The sequence below is a fragment of the Denticeps clupeoides genome, chromosome 4 (assembly GCF_900700375.1).
Source record: "Denticeps clupeoides chromosome 4, fDenClu1.1, whole genome shotgun sequence".
Classification (NCBI taxonomy): Eukaryota; Metazoa; Chordata; class Actinopteri; order Clupeiformes; family Denticipitidae; genus Denticeps; species Denticeps clupeoides.
Window position 1 is genome coordinate 29179419 of NC_041710.1, and position 21059 is coordinate 29200477.

Genomic DNA, 21059 nt, shown 5'->3' on the forward strand with positions numbered 1-21059 from the left:
TCTACTGTTTGTCCTGATTGAATGTCCTCTAAGTGGACAGTCATGCCTATTCATTGATGAACCTTTTAAATTTAAATTAAACAAGACAATCGTACTATGTGTGTAGAGACTGTTATCCTATTGTTCTTCATTTGTAGACATTTGCTTCACTTCATCATTATTATTCATGCTTTCTGTGTGATTGTGAAGATGAAAAGACTTTAATTTAGATTTGCTACTGCCTAAAACCTTTGCACGCTGCTGTATACATTTCACCTTAGTCGAAAACAATGTAAAATTAGATAAATTTTTGAGGAATAAACTTCCAAAAAGCAGTAATGAGCAGAAGCATCATTTTCCTGCCTGATTTCCTTCGGGCTAAGAAGGACCGACTGGCCCAGTGCTGGCGGTGGAGAAACGGGGCGGCTGGGGGGCGGACGGGGCGCCACTCGTCACCCAGTCAGCGACGGACGCGCTGCCTCTCACCCTCAATGTCACGAATGACACATCCGTCTCGGGGGAGCCAGGCAGCGCGTGAGAAAGAGAGAGTATGTGACAGCTTCAGATCCCCACAGCAGAGAGGACGAGGACGACATCTTGGTGGCGGAGTCACCAGCACAGTTCATCGTGATCGGTCACACACTTCGTCACCGACATGCAGATCAGCGACCTGAATATAAGTTGACCCGAACAGGAGTCCGAATTTCACCGGGACCTCCTAAGCCCACGACCTCGGAGGAGAAACGCATGCATTGCGGATCAGAAGCTACATGCTGCACGAACCCGGCCAAAGGCTACTGGAAATATTAGGTTTTGTTAAATCCTACTAATTTGGTTCGGAGTCACACCAACAAAGCTTTGCAGTTAAGAGGTCATTAGGTGGAAGGTGCACTTTGCCTTCACAAGCTGGGCCAAACAGAGCAATCCTGGCCACGCGGCACTCTGCACGGCGACGGGCGGCTGCGGATGGGGGGGGGTCTAGAAGTCTCAGTTGCCGTATGAAAATGCATCTCGTATCTGAGCGTCGAGGACCCTGCGGAGACCAACGACGGCCCCTCCCCGGGACGCGGCGCTCCGGCCTCTACAGCGGAAAGAAAAGCATGCGAAACCCGCACTTTTCACAAGCCACTTCATCAGAAAGCACAATTATGAGAGTAGTCTGTTGGAAGGGGAAGAGGAGGGACAGTGTGGGGGGGGGGGGTCCTCTTGTTCCAGGCGTTAGGTTTATAATGGGTGGTCACTGGAGCGGACACAGAGCCCCTGCCACGTCCTCTCGTCCTGTCAGAGCTCGTCACGTCAGCCTCGCCACAGGAGTGGTGTTTAGAACGACCACAGTAAACAGGACGGTCTCTTCATTCGGCCACGGCTACACCAGAGGAAAAAAAAAACAAAAAACCTACAATGTGGAGGTTTAAGACAAAAGAAAAGGAAAAATAAATTAATTCCAGGGTCTTATTTATCTGTACTTCTAAACAGAGAACCAGAGGCACTAAAGCATCAGAATGGGTTTAAATCCACCAGTAGATTCTAATTTTCAAATAATCACACAACTATTTATTCCCATGCATCCCCCAAATAACAATTGGGGAAAAAAAAGCAGCAGCTAGGAATTCCGCGCAGTTCCGGCCACGAGGGGAAGTTCGTCCTTTCAGCAGAACAATAGGCTTACCGTTAGCAGACACTACATCACTGCACGAATATGCGATCGCACAGAGAAAAATCACACGTGGTTTTGGTTTCCTAGGCGAATATTGTGAGTCACTTTTATTAAAAGCATCATTACTACAGTTGGCAGCCATTTACAGATCATCATACATGATGTTTTCAAAAAAAAAAAAAAAAAAGAAAGAAAAAAAAGAAAAAAAAAAAAAACATTGAACAAGCGACAAAGAGGGGAAAAAAAAAAAAAAAAAAAAAAACAACATTTACAACTTTTAGGTCTGTAAACTTCAAGGCTAGTTAGAATTGAGGTAATGCTGTTCAGCTTTGTGGTTAAAGTAACAAAAGTCCATTCAATAGATAAAAGGTACCTGATTTCATTTTTTATTCTTAATACCAGTGCATTAACATGGATAGAATGAGAAATTGACTGCAGTAATTTTTCACGTCATCTCCCCCCCCCCCCAAAACACACACACTTTGCTTATTTAGAGTAAAATCGAACATTCAAAAGCTGCCTTCGTTATTGCTGTCTCCACAGGATTGAGAGGTCTCCTCACCCCTGTTGGGATTGTCAGTGTGAGAGACTTGGAACAGTCAGAACAGTATAAGCTATGATATGTGAGAACTTTATCCTGCTCCTCACAGCTCAAAAGTACAATGGAGGAGGAAAAAAAAATAAAAAAAATAATAATAATTCAGCAGCAAAAATTTGTTTAATGCCGTTTAAATTGTACGCCACTGAACTTTAAACAATCGGCTACTTATTGTTACATCGACAGAAGGAAAAACAAAAAAGCAGCATAGCACTATTGGAACGATTACTTCCTATAATATTGGAGGAAATTGGACATCTTCTAGAAAGCACCACAGTGCCCAATATGAAATAAAATAAAGTAGGAAGAAAAAAAAAAAAAAAAAAAAGAATCCTTTTCACATCTGAACATCTCTACTTCGTTTGCCTTTCCCTGGCTATGCTAATGGTTATAGAGACAGCTTATCGTTTTTCAGGCCCTCCCCACAGATTTAATTATACTGGTCAACAACAAAACAAAAAAAAAAAAAAAGAAAATGACAGGTTTGGATTTGGGTTGGCATGTAAACAACTGGTCTAACCATTCAACAGGAGAAAAGCTTCAGAACGAGTGAACGGTCAAATGCCCCAGATCAGGCCAAGCCAGGCTTTCTTAGTCACTTTTGTCCTCGTCCTCCTCGTCCACATCATCGTCGTCTTCGTCGTCATCATCATCGTCTTCGTCGTCATCATCCTCATCCTCTCCCCCCTCTAGAGAGTCCAGCTCCTCGGCTGGACCAGCCATGTCCTCATCGAGTACGGAGGATCCGGCAGTCTTGTTCTGCCTCTCGTCGGAATCGCTGTCGTCGCCCGCGTTGTCTGCGGTGTTGACTGACGACGCGGCGGCAGCAGGCTTTTCATCGTCGCGGTTGTGTCTTTTCTCGGGCTCCTTGCTTGCATCCGCGGCCCCCAAGGCCCCTGCAACGCCGCCCTGCAGGTCGGCAAGCGAGGCCGCAGGGAATCCCGATAGAGCCAGCCCTCCCAGGCCCGGAGGCAGGAACATGGAGGGGTAGAAGAGTCCAGGGGCCATGGTGGACAGTAGGAAGGGGTTAAAGGCCAGTGGGTTAGTAGACATGCCAGCCGCGGTGGCGGCAGCGGCGGCGGCTGCCGCGTTCAGGGCGTCTCCACTCCCCTCGCTCGACTCGTCGACCAGGCCGCTGCTCTTCTCCCCTCCTTTCTCCTTCTCTTCAGACTCCTCCTCCTCCTGCTGCTGGTCCCCTTCGTCCTTGGCCTCGTCCTCCTTCTTGGGTTTGGTTTTGTCCCCCCCCTCACCCTGGTCTTTCGATGACGTGGTGCCATTTGAAGTAGTCGCAGCTGAAGTGGAGGCAGCCAGGTTCCCTCCAAAAAGACCACCAAGGCTAAACATGTTGGGCAGCCCACCCATGCCAGGCAACATGAGCGGCAACATTGCTGAGGCCGAATGCTTGCCATCAGCAGCGCCCCCTAGTGCCGGGGGTAGGCCCATCAGCCCTGCAGCCAGCTGGAGATTCTGCAGGTTCTGAAGACCCTGCAGGCTGGTGAGGTCCATGCCTCCAAACAGGCCGTTCATCAGCAGCGGGCTCACACCCGCCGTGGAGGCCGCCGCCGCCGCCACGGCTGCCGCCTGGGCAGCGGCGGTTGCCTTGGCGATTTCAGATTTAGGCCGTCGCCCCCTGCGACGGACGCCCTCCTCGCGAACCACAGGTCCAGTCAAGAGACGATCGAACATGGACTCTGGGAGGAAGCCCTTAAGAGGAGAGAGTGAGAGAGAGGAAAAATGAGTCTAGGCAACGTAAAGGCCAACAAATCAATGTCATAGGCGGAGGGTAAAATTTCACGTACCGACTGTTTGACTATGTCCGTCCAGTCAGGAGCAACCGCAAATTCGGGATTTTCAACCAGCCATCTGGGTAAGTCCTTCATAGGTGGAGCCATAGCACCTCCCATCTGAAGAACAAGAAAGCATAAGAAAAGGTTCCAGAAACAGAGAGAGTGAGGGAGAGAGGGGGAAAATAAATAAATAAAAAGCCTCACCTTTCGCCCGTTTCTCCGGTTTACCACCGGAACCCGTTCTTCACCAGTTAGTGTGTTAATGTCAATTTTGTTGGGGTTGCGACAGCGGTGTCTCTTCTGCTTGGGTTTGGGGAACTGCGAGAGATCCTCGCTCTTCTGTAGCAAGCAATAAGAAAAGAAACGTATAAACTTTCGACTAATCGTTCTAGTGGTCTACCTGAAGACCATCCGTGGGTCGGGGACACCCGGTCCAGTATTATCAGTGGGATCACTCACTGGTACATATCCAGGCATATCCATGGTGAATGTGGGGTTTTGTCTGAACCACTCCCTCAAGTCCTTGGTGCTGGGGCCATCTCCTTCCTCCACCCCACCGCCAGGGCCCTTCTGGCCAGCAGATGGTAAGTGTCTGTCTGCTCGTGCCGGGAGAGATGCTCCTTCTGCAAATGTTTTTGCACCCTCAGATTCCTCCTGTACCAAGACGAGAATGACAGGGGTTCAGTACGGTTCATGAACGTTTAAGAAAGAAACGGAATGACAAATTTCAAACGGAAGCTAATAACGTACGGCGTTGAGCGTGCTTCTCTTGTTATTCATGAAGAGCAGTTCCAGGCCCTCCACGTTTTTCCTGCGCCCTCTCCTGCGACGCGTGGGCAGCTCGGCGTCCAGCAGTGAGCCGTTGGCGCGGAGTCGAGATGGAGTGCCCGCCTGCAGCAGCTCCATCTGGGCTTTCAGGGCAGTGGAGGAGGCCAGGGCCCCGGGGAAAGCAGAGGAGGAGGTGGAGGAGGAAGGCGCGAGGCCGTGCAGTGCTTTAGTCAGGTCCATGGGGTGCGCTTGGCTGTCAGCGGCGTGGGACTCGCGCAGCTGAGCCACCATCTCCATCAGGTTACGTCGCTTGGCAGCACGCTCTGCCTCAATTTCCACCTTCCTGCGACGCCGACGGCGCTGCCGTGGCACCGAGAGGCTCAGGGCCTCATCCTGGCATCACAGAGATGGAGAGAGCAGCTTTAGGATTGAATGCAAGTCACTTTGGACAAGAGGGTCTGATAAATGCCATAAAATGTAATAGTTGTATTCATTCGAGTGCCCATCACATGTTGGGAAGTAGGACAGAGCACCACAACAGTAAACATACTGTTATAAACACATAGAACCCGTTAAAAAGGTCCCATGACATGAAATTCTCACTTTGTGAGATTTAACATGAATACGAGTTCTCCTAGCCTGTCTATGGTCCTGCAGTGGCTAGAAATGGTGATCTGTATAAAGAGTGTGTTGGCCATTCTGCTTTGCCGGAAGCTCAGACGCTCTAATCTGAAATTTGTCCCCTTATGATGACATAAGGGGACAAATTTCAGATTAGAGCGTCTGAGCGATACCTCCCCTTTTTCATGCTTTGCCTGCCCAGAGAACTTCCCATCTCCACTAACAATCATGGCTTGTAAACGCGCATAGCACTGCAGTTGCTCGCCGATTGTAAAAATGAGCACAAACATATTTTTAGAGCCTCTAAAGAACCAGTGGGTTAATTGTATTAACCAAACACTAATTCCTGTCTGCGGCAAACATTGTGGTTTGTGAATGGTGGTGTTGACGTTATTTCCGCAAATGCGCTTCCACTTCCATAGGCTGTTCTCCTCCACGTCCCACCTCTCTCCTCCTCATTAGCATTTAAAGCTAAAAACACCGAAACGGCGCGCCCTGGAGAATTGTAGGACTGGATCAAAGTGGCCGTAATTCTGCACCAAGAAAAATCTTGTCATGAGACCTTTAAATGCAGCAGGATGACAGTGCTGAACTTACCTTGTTGACCTGCGGGGACATGGTGAGATCCTCGCTGCCACTGAAGCTGGCCTGTCCGGCCACAGACAGATCACCCAGACTCCGCCTCTGCAGAGGGCTGTCCACGTTCACAGAGGAATAACCAGGAAGCAGGCCGGGGAAATCAAAGAACTGCCTCCTGTTGGTGGGCCACTTGCCCTTGATGATGGCCTCACATACGTAGTCCATCCGATTGATCATTACCCGGTCCTGAGAATGTAAATGAGCAAAAACGAATTGACGCACAGGCAAAAAGTCACATCTGTGCCCTTGAGCCGGATTCTAGTTACCCTGATGAGAGTATTTACTGCGACGCTAACCTTGGGCCAGAATGAGAAGATGAAGGACCGATCATTGAACATCTGGGCAGAGGACGTTTCCCCGTCGTCTGCACCGAAGCCATCTCGTGTCTCTTCCCGCACTGTGCTCAGGGAGGCGTTGCTTTCTTCATCAAAATTCTTCCTGTCGGAGGCAGCTCCACCTAAACGGGAAAACCAGTTTTTACCAGTCAAACCACACCAACCTTGGATTAATAAAAAGTTCACAATATTAAAATAAATAAATAAAATGGTGATATTTTGCTGTTATTTTTAGACCAGTCACTGAACATATCCAGCAGGGGGAGAGCTCAACTCTACAGCAAACACCATAAACAGTGACATGCATGTTACACGCATCTAAAATGGCCAGACCACCCCTTCAAAATGGCAGGCCGCCACAGAGGACCAGCTTGTAATATGAGGAGAAAACCAAAGTTTCATTAAAACGATTATGAATAGCATAACCACTGGGTAAAAAAAAAAAAAAAAAAATCCCATTATTCATCTTAAAAAAAAAAAAAAAAACATTAAAAAAAGAGCATCAGGTCAAAATGTTCACAACATGTTGGACAAACCTTCAGCCTGCAAGGATTTCTCAGATTTGTCATCATCATACATCTTTTCCTCCTCATCTTCCTCAGAAGCCTTGTCTGCCTTGGCTTCCTTTTCACTGATGGCCTCCTGCTCCTCACACACAGGGTGGTCAGAGGTCTCCAGGGTCTTTGGCTCCTCATCACTCTCCTCTTCCTCAGCCTTCACCACCACCTCGTCTTTTTCTTCTTTCAGCTCCTTCGCTTCCTCTTCCTCCTCTTTAGGAGAGACAGTGCTGGGCTTCTCCTCTTCTGGGAGGGATTCAAGGTCCCCACTGCACTTGTCTGTCTGACTGACGGCCAGCGAAGAGTCACAATCGTCCTCGTCCTTCGCCACCTCTGGCTGCTCCTCCTTGGGGAGGTGTGAGGGCGTGCCCTGCGGAGAGGGGCTGAGCGGGGGAAGCTGCTCGGCGCCGGGGTTGCCAGGCTGCTGGCTCTGTGCGAAGCGACGGTGCGCCTCCAGGAAGCTGAGCTCGGGGTCGTTCAGGATGTGGTAGTCGGTGCGGCTCACTCCGTGCTTGGCGGCGCCGCGCAGGAGGTCGTGGTCATGGCGACCAGGCTCCCACCAGGGAGGCAGCTCGGGGCTGGGCTGGCACAGGCGCAGCCGTTCCTCCAGCTGCGGGTGCACAAGAGCCTGCTCTCTGATTCGGCGGAGCAGCTCGATGCGGTACAGGGTGCGAGAAGCCCGCTCCTCTGTGATTGGGTCTATGATGAGGGTGGGGTCTGCCAAATCTAATCAGGGAAGAACAAAAAAAACAAAAAAAAAAAACATGAGTGGCATCACAGTGACTGAACTAGAGTGAATATGATGGAATGAGGGAGATCAAAAGGAGGAGGGAGGGAGGGAATGAGTGAGGGGCCTGAAAAGAAAGAAGAGAAAGCGGGTTGTGCAACAGCAGGAAGAGTGGAGACAAAAACAGCAGGAGTGAGAGGAGAGGGGAAAAAAATGGAAGGCAGAGACGGGGAAAGGGTGACAGCAGGAACGAGGACTGGGGGGAGGAATTGGGTCAAACAAGTTACAACCGCCCAGTGATTTAAATTTCAAAGATCGACCTGCTGTTAAAAGGGGAAAAAAAATAAAACCCTCAAAACTCTTACGCATGAAATCAGACTGTACAACACACTACCCACCACCACATAAAACTCTAATGGGAATATTCTGGTGGCATTACAGGGAGCGTCTGCAAATTGTAAATTTAGCAGGAACTTATTAAATTGCTTATAAGATACATGCAGGTTTGGTTTGGCAGTGTTGACAGAAGGGGGTTTAAATGGGGATGCATGGGAGCCATAATCCCTACGGCACTCGCCCCGATATAAACTCATCATTATAAGAACAGCTACTACTGTTAAATAAAAGAACCACTGACAAAAAGGCCCAAGAGCGTAGTTAGTTATTACTTTCCAAAATACAGATGATACCTAGCAAGCGGTCCTTTCTTCGTTGTGTCTGCTTATTTCTGTAAAACCTCAAGTGCCTGAAGAACTACTGGAAGGTCAGGCAAGAAACGTCCAGGAAACAGTACGTGGAAATTCACAAACTAAAATTGCAATGAGAGGCCAAGCATGAAATAACATGGGGGTGAGTGGGAGTCATAGGGTCAGGGTTCGAATCCCTACCTCTGCTATTACCTGTGTCGGATTTCACTTGCATTCGGCACACCCGCTTGCACATGGCCACAAAGGAGTAATAGTACTTTTCCAAGCTCTCATCAGTCTTCTTGTCGAGTCGCGCAAAGGCGCGGAACTGGCTCCAGTCGAACCGCTGACTTGGGGTATCGTAGATGACCCCAAACGTCGACACCACGCGGTAAAAGTCAGCTTCCTCGCGACGAGTCCACCTGGACGGCGAAAATGGAAGCCATCTTTCAAAATCCTCAATGCACAGAATTGTCCAACATTAAATCATGGCAACCCACCTCTGTCGCCTCTCCTTGAAGAAGGCACTCGTATCGGCGATCAGCGCAGTGCTCTCAGGGATGAACGGAGAACCCTTTCCCAAAAAGGGCCCCGCCTCGGCCAGTAAGACGGCAGCATCTGGGGGCGTGTAGGCCACGCCTTCGGTGCCCATCGCTAGCAGATCTTCTCGGAAGCGTCGCCGGCGGCGGTCGGGCTTGTTCATGGCCTCCTGCCGGAGCTGCTCTCTCTTGTGGGTGCGCTGGTAGGCGGTGATGAGCCGCCGGAGACGAGCGGTGAGGGCAGAGGCTGGGGGCCAGTACAGGTTCCCACTTTTACCGTTCTCTCCCTCTTTTACTGAAACTACAAAAAAGAAAGAACATCAGGGCACCATAGACAATATTTCCCAATCACAATCAGCAGAAAGTACAAAAAAAAAAAAAAAAAAAAAAAAAAAAAAAAACACAATTCATTTCAGAGTAAGAGGTGTACCTTCACGGTCTATGTCCATCGCCTCTTCTTTATCATCTAGAGGAGAGTTGGTGAAATCCTGAAGACAAAGAGAGACATTTTTTTATTTTTACCTTCTTAAATTCACAGTATTTTAGAAACGTTCAAATCGTTGTAAACTTACGTCCATATCATCTTTGAAGGGCATGCGCAAAGGCTTATACTCTGGATCTTCGTCCTCTCTGTTCAATGGAAAAAGACCGAGACCTAATCAGAAACTAGCTCCAGGAGGGGGGGTGGGGATGTTGGGGCTTTTTAGCTTTGCCCTCTCTGGAACAAACTTACCCATCGCCACCATCTGCCATCACGTCCGTTCCCCTCTGCTCGGCGGCGATGGCTTTGGCATCGGGCATGCCCACCCGCTCCAGGAAACACAGGGCGGGGTCGGCGCGCATGGAGTTGTACTTCTCGTAGCCTGAGAGGGACGGGAAACAACAGCTACCACTCAGGCTCCAATTTTAAATAAGGACAAACAATGGAGAAGTCAACAAAAAAAAAAAATGGAGGAAAGGAACGTGGTAAAGCTGCTGTGTCTCAATAGCGTCCCCACTTAATTAGAATAAAAGACAGGCCAGCATCGACGCTAACTTCAGCCTCAAATGGACTTAAGAGCGAGCGAGAGACCAGTCCAAGCAGAAAGGATTTAAGGCCGCTGATGCAGGCGGCGCACCGCGGGGGGAAGAAGCCGAGCGGCAGGCTGGACGCACTTCAGCTGAGAGTCAGCGAAGGAGCAAACGCTCCCATTTCCCTCCTCCCTGGCCGGAACATCAAATTTCAATTAGGATTTATGCGGTGACACATTGTTCCTAACGGCTGGCAGGGCCTGAGCCAACCCGTAATCATGAGGTGGTTTATGGACAATCAGTTACCTTCTCCAAAGACCTCGCTGCTGTACTGGGATTATGATTAAACACAAATATGAAAACGCCCTGCGGCTTAAAGAGGCAGGATGAAAAACTGCACACACAGAGGGGCATGGGACTATGGGAAACCTGTCTAAAATCCCTCTTCAGGAGGAAGACCATTACACCAAGTTACAGGGACAGTCCCCCTGGTTAAGACACGATGGTAGTAAGGGGACTTTGAACCAGGCGACCCGATTAGTTCATTTATTTGCTTTTTTACAGCGATGGAAAAAGACCATTTGTGGGCAGAGCGCTCAGAAAGGACATAAATATTCAACACAGGGGTGTGGTCTCACCATGCTTGAAGACACCAATGAGAAGAGATCTGTCAGCTTCAATGTTCCACCAATCAGTAGGGACCTCTGCATGGAACTGATGAGGAAGCCAAATGTCCAACTCACTGTAACAAAAGGAAAAGAAACTAAATGAGCAGGACAAAGCAAAAAATAAAAGGACAGACGGTTTAAATTACAACAGGGACATTCACGAGATTAGGGTGACTGCGGAGCGTCTATCCGCAGACATCTGGGACGGAAGTGCCATCATTAGCACCATGGAGCTACTTTATGCAAGGCCAATCTTATTACAGGTAGGAGACGTGTGTGTACGCTGCCTGCTCATCACGCAGCCAGCAGCCTCATTTCAGAACTTCAGACAAGTCCCGCAGGCGCTTAAACATGGAGAGCACGTCTCCACATTATACATGCATGCACATCTGGGTAAGGAGGGTGGGAAGGGAGGGGCAGAGGAGAGCACAGAGGGATGTGGGGGGAGGGAGAGGAGAAGGTGAAGGAAGGAGAGACCAGATAAGGCAGCTGGCAGAAGCTGTGTGTGTGTGTGTGTGTGTGTGTGTGTGTGTGTGTGTGTGAGAGAGAGAGAGAGAGAGGGAGGACAGCGTGGACCGAAGGAAAAGGGATGCCAACCTGGAATCAGCTCCCTCCAGGATGCGCTCGGCCTGATCTCCGATGACTTCCTGTCGCAGATAGTACAGCATGCGGACACGCAGCAGAACTCTGGAACAGTTAGGGAGAAAATGTTTAAAACACAATAAGGGGGAAAAAAAAAAGGTCAACAAAAGAAATGGGAGACGGGGGAACAAAAAATGGGGCAAAACAAAAGAGTAAGTTGAGCTGTGCCAGCAGCAGTAGCAGCAGCAGCGGTGGCGGCCGCGGCAGCAGCAGCTCTTTGGCATGTGCCACGGCTCATCCATCATGCTGCCAGGGCTGATTAGCCACGCTGCGCCTCCCTCCCTCCCCTCCTTCTCCATATCTACCCCCTCCTCCTCCTCCTCTCTCTCTCTCTCCCCCTCTCTCGTGCCTGACAGATGGCGCCCATAATCACCTCGGTGTGTGCTGCCTTTCACCCGTTTCCAACAGGTCTGCCTGGCACCTGGCCTGGCACGCCGCTGCAGCCCTCGCCTACAACCCTGTACCCAAACCCCCATCTCCTTGCGACTGCCTTTTTCATTTTCATTTCCTGCCTAATGCACATCCATCCACCCCCCTCAGGATTGGGAGAAGGAGAGAGTGAGGTTGATATCAGAATGAGATTAATGATGTGCACACACACGCAGGTAAAACTTTATAGACGGGGTAAAACAGATGGTTGACTGTCAGGGGAGGTGAAAAAAAAAAAGAAAAAGGGATGGCTTCATATTTACTGCCTCATCTAACATTTCTCCAAACGAGACTTATAAAGGTGCAACTCTCACCCCACCACCCATTCACTTAACCAGCCGTCGCTGCGACACAATGCTGACCGGGCCAAAGGAATTACTTATTTATCAAATGAAACCAGAGATCTCTGAAAGTCAGGGGCAGTGGGAGGGTTCTTCCTCCCGCCTCGTGTGTGGATATGTGGCTCCCCAGTGGGGTGACAGGCACTCAAACTAAATTAATCAAGTTATTTTTTTTTTTTTCACCCCCACCTTAACCACACAAAAGCAGAGTTGTAAAACCCAAAGGAAGAAAAAAAAAGACTGACTTGTTGCAGTGATGTTTGAGGTGTCTCTTGTAGCTGTCCTCCTGGAGGAGGACATCAGGGTTGCAGTCGGAGAGCCAGTCAGCCTGTGGGGCATGAGGCTGCTGGGTCTGCAGTTTTCCCTTCTTGCCCTTTCGACCCCGAGGAACTGGTGCAGAGAGACCTGACCGGGTAGAGGGTTGGTATTAGACTCGCTACACATGACACTCAACTACAACTGCAAACACAAGTGCATTCAGTGCAACTCTAAAGGCACACGGTGTACCTGTGATGTCAATATTTGCAGAAGTCATGTTTTGCTGCGCTGGAGAACTAAATATTAAACTGAAGATCTAGATTTATTTATTCATTTTAAAAAGGAAAACGTTTAAGGCATTCAAGCAAGACTGTGCTCACATGCATACAAAAAATAAATAAATATATAAAAAACGCCAACTGAACATTTAATCTGAGGAGACAAACTATTTTAAAAGATTACTTTGGATCAATCGATCTGCTGGTAAACTGTTCCTTTAAGAACACTAGGGAACACACACATGACATAACACAGTGTCCATGATGATCTATGGCATGCGCCACATAGGGACATGTTGCTATGCAACTACATCAATATTAGACCATAAAACAGGTAGAATGTATTTCAGCCATTCAGACAGTTTAGCTGCACCCAATTCCTGCTAAACAGACCAAAATCAGTGTTTTCCCTAAAGATGAGCTGGACACCCACTAGGAGCTAAAAATACACACCGCACTGCATTCTACTGGATAAACAAGATCTGATAAACGCAAATTAAAATGATAATCCTTAATGGATTTCACGTAGGGTGAGAGCCGGAGAGCTGACCGGAGCGAGCTGGTGCCTTACCGGAGTGGTTTGAAAGCGTGCGGCTCTGGCCATCCTGCGTGGGGGTGATCAGGTCCCAGATGAAGCTCTTGATGTTCTCGTCGCCGCGGTAGTGCAGGAGGCAGTACGCCAGCAGAGCACGACAGATGGTCTCCACGTCTCGCTCCCGCAGCGGCCGCTTGAAACGCCCGTGGGACAGGATGTCGCCCCAGCGGCCCCAGCTAAAAGTAGGAGGGCAGAATCGGACCAAGAGGGAGACAGAGGAGAATCATTAGCCTACAAACCAGGCCTGAGGGTACAAGGGTAGGTGGTATGTGTCATATATAACAAGTAATCTTTCCTGTCAGAGCAGTGGCAACCTTCACAGGTCTGTGAGCAGTAACTACTACAGCGTGGAAAAGTCTGAGTAAGCAGACAAACATGCACACACTTGCACCATCAGAGTTAACCGTTAGGAACAGAAGACGAAGAAGACAGCCAAGAGAAAAACAGGACTAGTTACCAGACAGGGACACCGACGCCCTTGTTATTTCACTGGAGCTAGAGTCCACTTCCTCTCTCCCTGACATAGAAGTAGCAATGCCCTGGAGGGCACATTGAGAGCGGTAGGGGGACAGATCTGATTCCCCGCTTATACACTGGACTTTTGCTCTCATAAAAGCATCAGATGAGACACAGCACCTCTCAGACATGATTGATCTAATTTGCTGTTCAGCCTTAGGGTCTAGACTCGTCTGACGGTAAAAAGGAGAGGGGGGAAAAAAGGTCATGGTGTGTGTAGCCAGCCATGATTAGTGCAGTGTGCAGTGAAGCCTGGTGCTTAATTAACTGTGCGCGTTACTTATCGGCATGCCTGCCACCGCCCTGGGACAGGCCAGGCTGACACACAGAAGCTCTATACCAGGGCCAGGAGAGTCCCGGCCACAAAAGCAAAAAAATATATAAAAGGGACTAAATATAAAATTGCATATATTATTATGGTGTTAATTTAAATGAAAGCGAAATTGGTCAATGCAAAAACGTAGGAAAATCAGTCCTCACCCATAGACAAGCAGGTTCTTTTCCACACGAAAGCACTCGCTACGTGGGTACCCCTGGGCACGGTCCTGGGGCCTGCGTGGTTTGACTACTGGCTTTTCCTCAGAGTCGCTCTCCAGTTCAGAATACTCCATCATCTCCTCCTCCTTGATGGAGCTGTAGTGCCGGGTCTGCTTCCGTACACGAGGCGTGTCAATCACCAGGTTATTCTGAAAAGAGAAAAAGAGAAGGTATGTCTGAATGCCCTAATTCCTCCTTTTCAAGACAAGATAAAGAGCCAAGCTGAGAGTTTCTTGTAGAAAAAGAGTTTGCGTAAATCTGAAGAGCTCCTCCTTTTCAGCACATTTAAGCAGATTAAATGTTTTCCACTCCTGAGTATGAGGCTCTAGTAGTAATTATTTAATACCACCCAAGTTTAAACAATTCTTGTCTTTAGCCAAATTATGATTACATTCCATGCACCATTAGCCCCAGGAAATAAGTGTCATTAATTAGACTCTGTTAGCATATTTATGAGAAGTGACACTAGTAGAGCGGCTGCTATGCAACCTGGATTAAATCCACCCCCACCCGCCCCACCATGATCAGTCAAAAAAACAACCAATCATGACCACACACCCTGGACCAATGAGAAAAGCAGCTTGCTGTAGATTAAGCCACCATATAAATAACACCAGTCATGAGACTTCACCTCACCCACTGCTAGTCTTCCCATTTTATCTCTGCCTAAGCAGGGGACTCACCCTTCCATTAATCACTTCAAAGTCCAGCTCAGCCTTCTTTGCCCACTTCTGCCAGAAATCTGGGTCCTCCAGTGAAATGTCTGTTCTATTTCCAGAAGCAACAAAGCTGGCCTAAAGTGTGGGAAAGCAAGGTATACACGGAGGGATAAATCAGTGTTTTTGTCATGCAGCACATTCCATGTAAGCATGCTCGTTTTTTAACTTACTTTGGCAAAAGTGGAGCCTTTGCCCTCTGACTCTATGGTGATGGTCTGAGTGCGTCTCTGTAAAATCTGGTCAATATCCTCTTCACAGAATTTGGAGCCCTCATCCTCCTCGTCCATGAGCGCACCGTATGCTCCTTTACGCAATAGGTCCTCTACCTCCTTCTTGGAAAGCTGCTGCACCTGAAATTGTACATTAAATTGAGCACAAAAGCCCTGACCCTTCACACAAGCGCCCAGCAAGCACCCAGAATACAGGAAGCCGTACCCCATTGGCTGCATTCTCTCTGCCACTCATGGACTGCAGTACAGCTTTGTCCAGGCCCAGCTTAAGACTGGCCTTGTCAAACATCTCCCTCTCATAGGAGTTCCTGGTGATCAGGCGATAGATCTTCACAGCCTTACTCTGTCCAATTCTATGACATCGAGCTTGAGCCTGGAGAGATAAGAATAAAATAAAACATCTGAAAAAAAAAAATCTGTGATCATAAAACACGACCAATGGGGATCTAGAAAAATCCTACCTGGAGGTCATTTTGAGGGTTCCAATCAGAGTCAAAAATAATACAGGTATCTGCAGCAGTCAGGTTGATACCCAGGCCACCAGCCCGAGTGCACAGCAGGAACACAAAACGGTCCGAGTCGGGGCGGGAAAAGCGATCAATAGCTGCCTGACGAAGGTTCCCCCTCACCCGACCATCAATGCGCTCATATGGATACCTGGGGTGGATTAACAATCTTTCAACCTGCTTCCATATAGTGTAATCATCATCATGCCCAACCATGACAGGTACTCAGGGGCTAATTTACATACCTTCTCTGGATGAGATAGTCCTCCAGGATGTCCAGGCAGCGCACCATCTGGGAGAAGATAAGTACACGATGACCGCCGGCCTTCAGTTTGGGTAGTAGTTTGTCTATCAGGACCAGTTTGCCTGCTGCCTGAACCATGGCCTGGAGGTGGAAATCTGGGGGATCTAAGGGGTGAGCTTCCCTAAATTCTTCTAAAATCTTCTCCTCAGCTCCTATAAGGTAAAAAAAAAAAAAAAGTAGAAAAAGTGAGACACACACACACACACATTTTTTTTTTGTACATCTGTGTCTGAACTGACCATTGATGAGGTAGGGATGGTTGCAGCATTTCCGCAGCTCCATCATAGTATTCAGCAGGTTGGGTACATTAGATCCCCCACCGCCTCCACCTCCTCCTCCACTCTTAGACAAGAAAGCGAAGTTCTTCTCCAGAATGGCTCGGTAGTATTTCTTCTGTATATTGGTGAGCTCGACCTCAATGATGGTTTCCTCTTTGGGAGCCAAGTTCTTCTCCACATCCTCCTTCAGTCGCCTGAGCATCATGGGCTTCAGGATGCCCTGCAGCTTCTGAACCTGTTGAGTGGAACGTGGACATAAGAGGACAGTCAGTCAGACTTACTTCCCTGGTACTCCAGTATTTAAACTAGTGTATAAGACATTAGTCCTTTGCACATCACCTGTTCTTCTGTTTTGAGATCTCCAAATTCCTGCATAAACGTGTTCTCAGAAGGAAAGCGATCAGGTTCTAAGAAATTGAGGAGACTAAAAAGCTCCTCCACAGTGTTCTGTAGTGGTGTTCCCGTCAGGAGGACCTTGTGTTCCTGTAAGAAATAAAGACTAAGAATGAGGAACAAAAGGCAGCTGTAACAATGCATGCGAGCCACAATAAGAATAAGGCGTGAACCGACCATATCCATCAGTTTCAGGCCCTCGAGTAGTTTGCAGTTGCGATTCTTCAGACGGTGTGCCTCATCGATGATGACACAGCGCCAGGGCACGTTGCGCAACTCTGGGCAGTCAGTCAAGATCATTTCAAATGTGGTGATAACCGCATGGAATTTGTAGGCTCCCTTTATTACACGACCCTGTGGGAAAGAACAAAGGGCAAGAGGTTGTCACCACAGAGCCAAACATGAATGCCATGCCTTTCAAAGTGTGCTCCCCGAGGGGAGGTCAACAGTATGGTCAACAGCATGAACATTACAGGTAAATACACCAACCTAGCAAACCATTTCATAGAACAGTTAAGATGTCTATGACCACTAGCAATAAAATAAGTAAATGTTGTTCTGTGAAGAAATGTTAAGTGATTTTGCCACAACTTGAAAACACAGAGGATACTGTTCACTCTAAAAAGGCATTGGTCTGCAATACCTATTTAATAATGATAACAAATCAGTACTTAAACCTGTGGGGAAGGAAAAGTAAGGGTGGGGACGTGGTTCTTACCTGTGTGTCCCTGAAGTACATCTCATAAGCTTGAATGGTGCGTCGGCTGGCCTGGCTGCCATGGTACACGACCACATTCAGCTCAGTCCAAGTACGAAACTCACGCTCCCAGTTTGGAATGGTTGAAAGCGGTGCGATCACCAAGTATGGCCCTTGTATATCCTTTAAGAAGATCTCGTAAAGGAATGTGATAGACTGAATGGTCTTGCCCAGACCCATTTCATCTGCTAGTATGCAATTTCGTCTGGAGGAAGGAAGGGGACATTGGAGGCATGTTAACAATTTATGTAGAAGTGAGAAAAAACTATAATTTTACATATTTTGCGGTGATGTCTGTGAATAAGCATTGGGGGGGCATTTGTAGCTACTGCGCAGTGAGGTAATTGCATACATACTTGTTGTACCAGTTGAAGAGCAGCCAGTTGACTCCCTCTAGCTGGTATTCCCTGAGTGTGTTGCTGTTTTTATATTCCCTGGAACTCTCGGATTTCTGCCAGTCACTAGCAGGAGGTCGCTCCTGTTTCAAATAAAACAATTCCCGTTAGTGGTTTTCTGGGCAACCACAGGAACGTGGCCATATCTCCCCCTTCTTAACCCACACGGCGTTTTTTTCTTTTTGTAATGAAAAAAGAAAAGAAATGGCATGTCAGACTGTAGAGAACTCAAGGCGAATTCTCTACATTTAAGTAATGTTCTATTTTAAAACCCCACAATGCATGGAAAACCTATGTCTCTAAGCAGATGTTGAGGCAAACCCCCCCCCAAAAAAAAAAAACTATGAATTTTAACCTTTTACACAGCATTCGGTTCAACGGTCCTTGAACTCACCACACGCTTGAGCTGTGGCTCACGGGCCATCACACGCTCAAACTCCTCTATCTTGGCCTGGTCAATATCAGCTTTCAGTTCCCATGTGCTGTCTTCATAAGGCAGGGAACACCACTTCACAAGATACAGAAACACCGCCTGCAGGAGGGCAAAGACATTTTTCCTTTAGCCCATGAGGCAGCAGTTTGACTATAAAATGCAGCTCACACACTACTGTATTAAATGATGCTCACGTCTCCATTTTCATCAGTGCTCTCAGACACATCCAGGACCCTGTCCACTTCCACATAGTCCGGGTTGAAAGGCTCGTCATCCATCTGAAATATCATCATGAACCCGGATCAGACCCCAAAGGGAAACAAGCCAGTTACTTTATATGTTACGTATAATTCCCCAAGTCTGTCTGTGGTCCTGCAGTGGCTAGAAATGGTGATTCATGTGCTTTGGCCATTCTGCTTCACTGTTCAGAGAGTGACAGCCCTCTGGGGCCACTGCCCCTTCGGTATGATGCTCGGTGATTTTTCTAGTTTAGACGCGAGCGACTCTGAAGAACCAGAAGGTTCACTACTTCCCGTTTGCACCAAACAGGACGTGTTCATGTCGTCATTTCCGTGAATGCCAGCTCACTTTTATAGGTTGCTCTCCTCATCATTTAAAGCTACAGACACCGAAACACATCCTGGGGAAAAAGTCATTGTGGGACTGGCAAAAAGTGGCTGTAATTCTGCACCAAGGCTGAATTTCGGGAAGAGACTTCAGATTAGCAGTCAGTATTAGGAGACCACTAAGACTGATATAAAACCCAAAACAATTTTTCATTATAGAGAAGTGTTATCCTACTTGAATCAGTGAAGTGAATTTAGATAAATACATACTCATATTTATACAAGAAATTACAGTATGAAAGATTGACAATTTACGACACACACGCCATGAGAAACCCCACAGGTGCCATTCCCTCACATTCCACGATTCCATTTCAAAAACTAAAATTCAAATAAACACTGACCTCAGTAATGAAGTTATTAAGTGCCTGTTTGGCTTTAAACCTCTTGATTTTCTGGTGAATTCGTTTATCCTTTTCCAGATCCTCCACATCAGACCACCGACAATGCAGATAGGAGCTAGAAAGGAGTAAAGTAGGGTGACATTTTAAATCACAGATGCAGAAAAATTAATAAAAACATATATTTCCTTAATAAGCACATGGCGAGGACACTTCCATGAGTCTCCACCTCCTAGTCTAGACAAGTCAACACTTGGAGGTAAAGTGCATACGGTGATTCAAAAAGGTTATAGAGGGAAAAAAAAAAAAAAAAAAAAAAGAAGATATGATTTGGGATTAATCTACTGGCGCCTAGCCTGGGTAAACATGAGGTTATTTAAAAAGCCACAATGTCATGTATAACATGCATAACCAGCATTATCTGAGGGTTTTTGAATAGCTCGAATTTTTTTCTTGCTCTAAAAGAAGCACATGGTGACTTACAAGCTTTTGAATTTGACGTAAAACTCTTCAACGTCAACTTCCTCTCCAGAGTCCAACTATTAGAAACAGGGGGAGGAAGGCGAAAGTTATAACGCACAATCATTATTAAATGAAGCATTATTTCATAATAACCAGTCTGTAAACAAAAGGTCAGTCCCGCTGCTACGCCGGGAGCTGCTCGGCAGGGCCGGGCTGAGTCATGAATCACATCAGCTCCTGCGCCACACACGGCCCCATTCACAGCAAGCCGACCCGCACCTGGCTTCCTGCCAAAACCACAGCGCTACGGCAGACGCCAAACCTACCATTTACTTGGGCGGGCGCCCGTTCGCGGCTCCGCCGCTCAGCGAGCGAGCGAGAGAAGAGAAGGAGCAGTGTGCGCGCACAAGCCACGGATTTATTTTGGGCCGCGTGCCCTTGGAGGAGCTCTCCTTCCTCTCCTCGCCACTCACTCAAACCCCGTAGTGCTTCATACCACCACCGCCGCTGCCGCTGCCCCGGCTCACAGACTCTTCGGGGACGGAGATGAATGCTCTCGGAAAGGTGATCCGGGTTCCTCGCTCACCAGTTGTCGGATGTTCAGATTAATACTACTCGACCGCCTGCTGCTCTCCCGGCCGGGCCTGGGCAGGCCTTGTGTAGCGGTTTGATGGGGTTTTATTAACATCACGTCATTGTTGCTACGCTCACGTACCTTTTTCTTGGTCATACGCATACCCATGATCTTCTCCACCACTGGTCCCTCAGCATCAGGCACCTCCTATCACACAGACAAGACAAGCTTAGCAGGTTCTCTTGGGGCACAGAGTTTAACAGAGAACAAAACAGCCATGACCACACATCAGACCTGGTGCTCGGAGGTATTGGACGGGGACTTTGGTGCAGGAGAGTCGTCTCCATCGTCATCCTCTTCTGAGATCCGGAACTCGAGGTCTTCTGTGTAGCGTTTTCTCTTAACCTGCCGACTGGAGCGCCTCTTCTGCAGACAGAACCCGTACGTCGGACTCGAAAGTCTTAACTTTGCACAAGGGAATTAAAGAACACACTTTATTCACCTGAACACCATCGTCCTCATCCTCCTCTGGCGAGGGAGGGGGAGTCTTTTCCACATCAGAGCCTACAGAAGATTCCCTCTTCCGCTTGAAGTCCTTCTTGCTGCTGTTCTCAGTGTCTAATTTCTTAGTGCTGTGAGCGACAGAGACAGAACATTGAATTCCACTCTGGATTCCGGGACGTATGGATTTTTAGTCCGAACGGAGGACCAGATGAAGACTTAACATTTACAGAGCAACTTATTCATGGCATTCAGTACAAAGGATTGGAGGAGGGGGAGAGAAGCCAAAATTCTCTCCATGTTTTTGTACACGTCTTAATTTCCGGCAGAGGGAAAAGTTGAAAACAGATTAAGGAAGATTAAACGCGGGAA

General features: G+C 48.0%; 1 protein-coding gene across 2 annotated transcripts in view; it reads right to left on the reverse strand.

Moving 5' to 3' along the window:
* Nucleotides 1-1889: 1889 nt before the first annotated feature.
* The window catches only part of chd7 (chromodomain helicase DNA binding protein 7), a 34850-nt gene continuing 15680 nt past the window's right edge, over nt 1890-21059 (reverse strand). The window contains exons 4-38 of one of the 2 annotated variants that reach the window (XM_028976252.1): nt 20689-20818; nt 20481-20612; nt 20328-20393; nt 19634-19689; nt 19154-19268; nt 18378-18461; nt 18145-18282; nt 17712-17833; nt 17317-17560; nt 16776-16952; nt 16545-16688; nt 16167-16440; nt 15869-16079; nt 15579-15774; nt 15323-15490; nt 15058-15237; nt 14852-14962; nt 14112-14317; nt 13092-13291; nt 12230-12389; nt 11170-11259; nt 10543-10646; nt 9627-9756; nt 9466-9523; nt 9324-9381; nt 8855-9194; nt 8568-8776; nt 6921-7667; nt 6346-6506; nt 6008-6235; nt 4772-5182; nt 4481-4675; nt 4226-4360; nt 4034-4138; nt 1890-3938 (exon numbers count right to left, since the gene is read on the reverse strand). In XM_028976252.1, the coding sequence (XP_028832085.1) occupies nt 2826-3938; nt 4034-4138; nt 4226-4360; nt 4481-4675; nt 4772-5182; nt 6008-6235; nt 6346-6506; nt 6921-7667; nt 8568-8776; nt 8855-9194; nt 9324-9381; nt 9466-9523; nt 9627-9756; nt 10543-10646; nt 11170-11259; nt 12230-12389; nt 13092-13291; nt 14112-14317; nt 14852-14962; nt 15058-15237; nt 15323-15490; nt 15579-15774; nt 15869-16079; nt 16167-16440; nt 16545-16688; nt 16776-16952; nt 17317-17560; nt 17712-17833; nt 18145-18282; nt 18378-18461; nt 19154-19268; nt 19634-19689; nt 20328-20393; nt 20481-20612; nt 20689-20818 (7198 nt within the window). In that variant the 3' untranslated portion in view covers nt 1890-2825. Of the gene's footprint in view, nt 3939-4033; nt 4139-4225; nt 4361-4480; nt 4676-4771; nt 5183-6007; nt 6236-6345; nt 6507-6920; nt 7668-8555; nt 8777-8854; nt 9195-9323; nt 9382-9465; nt 9524-9626; nt 9757-10542; nt 10647-11169; nt 11260-12229; nt 12390-13091; nt 13292-14111; nt 14318-14851; nt 14963-15057; nt 15238-15322; nt 15491-15578; nt 15775-15868; nt 16080-16166; nt 16441-16544; nt 16689-16775; nt 16953-17316; nt 17561-17711; nt 17834-18144; nt 18283-18377; nt 18462-19153; nt 19269-19633; nt 19690-20327; nt 20394-20480; nt 20613-20688; nt 20819-21059 lie in introns of both variants that reach the window. The other variant, XM_028976251.1, reaches the window with a different exon arrangement.